The following is a 3,515-nucleotide window of genomic DNA, read 5'->3' on the forward strand; positions in this document are numbered from 1 at the left end:
CACACACACACACACACATATACAGACACACACAATTTGAAATTATTAGTTTCCACAGCAGGCCCAGAACTATACAGCTAAAGTGTCCCAGGAAAGTTGCGTTGCATCGAGCTCAACTCACTCAACTGAGTTTGTTTAAAGTCTCCATGCTTCTGACATCTTTGTCTCCGATCTTCAATTTGAACTGGCTCTCAAGCTTCTTTCCAGAGAATCTCCCAAATGTACAGTGTCTTGGGGAGAACTCATTATTGAAATACATTCGTTTGCAGACCTAACATGTCTGCAGCAGATGTTTTCTCAGAGAGGTTTGTGCGTTTGCAATTTCTGAGATCCAGTTAGGAAGAGAAAGAAAAGATTTAGGTTAAGCATTAAAAACAAGACAAACAAACAAACAAAAACATTGTCTAGATTTGGAGCTGGGGGAGGGAGCAGAACAGATCAGTTGCAAGCCTGAGGATCTGAGTTCGGTCCCTGGAATCCACATGGCAGAAAAAAACCCACCCCAACCAATTATCCTCTGACTCCCACATGTGTGCTGTGGCACACATGCCCACACACATACACACAAAGACAGAATAAACAAAATGTGTAAATAAATAAATAAAAATGCCTGGTGAGTGAGCATACCCTTGGAGAGGCTATGTCACACAACAAAGATTAATGTCGTCAGCTGTGTGACAGCTTACTAGCTTCTGTGGAAGGAACTGAGAGCAATAGGTAGCATTCAAGGACAACAGTGATGTGATCTGATGGCTCAGCGGGCTACCTCATTTGTTACCAAGCCTGACAACCTGAGTTTGAGCCTGGGCCCCACAGGGTAGAAAGAACCAACTCCTGTCACTTGCCTTTTGACCTCCACACAGATACCGTGTCACAGGTGTGCCTGCCCACACAGAGACATACCTACATACACATACCCAATAAATATATAGATGTGAGGACATTTTAAATAAATAAATAGGATAAGTCCATTCAATTAGGTTGTCTGGCGGGACTACTCTCTGCACCCCCATCTTGAGAATATGCAAGATGAAACAGGATCCCATACACACAACAGGAAACTTAAGACTCGGTGGGAAGATGTATGTGATACGATTCTTCCATCCGAAAGACACTATGCTGGGACCCTCCACTTTGGTGTGTGATTTAGATTTATCTGTGGTATGATGGCATGTCACCCATAGCCGACCCTATTCATCGCGGCTCTTTCTCCCACACAGGCATTGCAGTGGCTGAAACTTTCAGCCACATCCGGGGCATCTACAATGCCAGCCTCCGGAAGTACTGTCTCATCACGGTCTTCCTGTTTGGTTTCGCGCTTGGATTCTACCTGCTGCTAAAAGGGCTAGGGGTGGACCTCCTGTGGACTTTGGAGAAAGCCAAGAGATGGTGTGAGCGGCCAGAATGGGTCCACCTTGACACCACACCCTTTGCCAGCCTCTTCAAAAACCTGGGGACCCTCTTGGGGTTGGGGCTGGCCCTCAACTCCAGCATGTACCGGAAGAGCTGCAAGGGAGAACTCAGCAAGTCGCTCCCGTTCCGCTTCGCCTGCATTGTGGCCTCCTTGGTCCTCCTGCATCTCTTTGACTCTCTGAAGCCCCCATCCCAGGTTGAGTTGATCTTTTACATCTTGTCTTTCTGCAAGAGCGCGACAGTTCCCTTCGCATCCGTCAGTCTTATCCCGTACTGCCTAGCCCGGATCCTGGGACAGACACACAAGAAGTCTTTGTAAGGCATGGGGAGTCTTTGGTATTTAAAGTCAACCTCCCTGCAAAGGACTAGGAGCAACTAAAGCCTCCGAAACCCATTGTGAGGCCAGAGGTGTTGATATCGGCCCTGGTAGCCCTGTCTTTCTTTGCTATCTTTACCAAAAAGGTGAATTTTTACAAAGCTTACAGGGCTGTTTGAGGAAAGTGTGAATGCTGGAAACTGAGTCATTCTGGATGGTTCCCTGAAGACTCGCTTACCAGCCTCCTGTCGGATACAGAAGAGCAAGCCCAGGCTAGAGATCCCAACTGAGAATGCTCTTGTGGTGTAGAATCTTCCGGCTGGGAAAAGTTTTGAGCACCATGCATTTGCCAGGAAGAGAAAGAAGGATCGGGAGGAGGGGGAGTGTTTTATGTATCCAGCAAACCAGATGCAATCTATGTCTAACCGGCTTCAGTTGTGTCTGTGTCTTTAGATACGACACATTCAATAATAATAATAGACCAACTAGTATAATGAGTAGCCAGTTAAAGGCGATTGATTCTGCTTCCAGATAGTCTCCACTGTACATAAAAGTCACACTGTGTGCTTGCATTCCTGTATGGTAGTGGTGACTGTCTCTCACACCACCTTCTCTATCATGTCACAGCTTTCTCCTTCTCAGCCTACCTCTGCATTCCCCAGAATTCTCCACGTGTTCCCTGGCCCTGCTGCTGGACCCTGCGGTGTTCCGTAGGCAACTGTGTGTTGGTGCTTTTGTAGGGTTAAGTTAAACTCTAAGATCTTGGGCAAAAAGGCAAGGAGTCCCAGGATTCCTCTCTCCAAAGGTCACTCCGATGTTACTTTAGATTCCTGGGGCAGAAATATGACTCCTTTCCCTAGCCCAAGCCAGCCAAGAGCTCATTCTTAGAGGAAAAGGCAGCCCCTTGGTGCCTGTCCTCCAGCCTCGGCTGATTTGCAGAGTACTTCTTCAAAAAGAAAAAAATGGTAAAGCTATTTATTAAAAATTCTTTGTTTTTTGCTACAAATGATGCATATGTTTTCACCCACACCAAGCACTTTGTTCCTAATATCTTTGAAAAGAAAACTACATGTGCAGTATTTTATTAAAGCAACATTTTATTTAAGAATGGAGTCTTGCTTATTACTCTATTTTATCTTGTTTTAATTATTTTTCTTTTTGTTTTATGTGTATGGGTGTTTTGTCTGCATATATGTCTATGCACCATGTGCGTGCTTGGTGCTTGCAGATTCCAGATCTCCTGGGGCTGGGTGCTAGGAATTGAACCCAGGTCCTCAAAATGCGTGTAAAAATACCAAGTCTGGAGCCGGGTGTGGTGGCGCACGCCTTTAATCCCAGCACTTGGGAGGCAGAGGCAGGCAGATTTCTGAGTTCAAGGCCAGCCTGGTCTACAAAGTGAGTTCCAGGATAGCCAGGGCTATACAGAGAAACCCTGTCTCGAAAAACAAAAAACAAAACAAAACAAAAAAAGAAACAGCACATGAGGTTACACACACACACACACTACAATACAATAAAAACCCTCCCTCCCTCCTTTAACCAAGTCATGGAATGACTATGCCATCATCCATTTATACGTTGCCTAGCCAATCTAAGTTTGGTGAACTACAGATTCAATGAGAGACCCTGCCTCAAAAAAAAAATAATGTGGAGAGGGATTGAGGAAGACAGAGAACATTGACCCCTGCTCTACACACAAACACACACACTCACACACTTTGGGAATCTGGTTCAGTGACCAGAGTGTATGCAAGGTCTTAAGTTCATCCCCCTAGTACCAAAGGCA

At 45.6% G+C, this 3,515-nt stretch overlaps 1 protein-coding gene across 1 annotated transcript in view; it reads left to right on the plus strand.

The window, feature by feature from the left end:
* The window catches only part of G6pc (glucose-6-phosphatase catalytic subunit), a 10,485-nt gene extending 7,648 nt beyond the window's left edge, over positions 1 to 2,837 (plus strand). The window contains exon 5 of the mRNA XM_021176916.2: positions 1,221 to 2,837. Coding sequence (XP_021032575.1) covers positions 1,221 to 1,732 — 512 coding nt within the window. The 3' untranslated portion in view covers positions 1,733 to 2,837. The remainder of the gene's footprint in view (positions 1 to 1,220) is intronic.
* The last annotated feature ends 678 nt before the right edge of the window (positions 2,838 to 3,515 follow it).

Source organism: Mus caroli, chromosome 11 (genome assembly GCF_900094665.2).
Source record: "Mus caroli chromosome 11, CAROLI_EIJ_v1.1, whole genome shotgun sequence".
In the NCBI taxonomy this organism is placed as follows: Eukaryota; Metazoa; Chordata; class Mammalia; order Rodentia; family Muridae; genus Mus; species Mus caroli.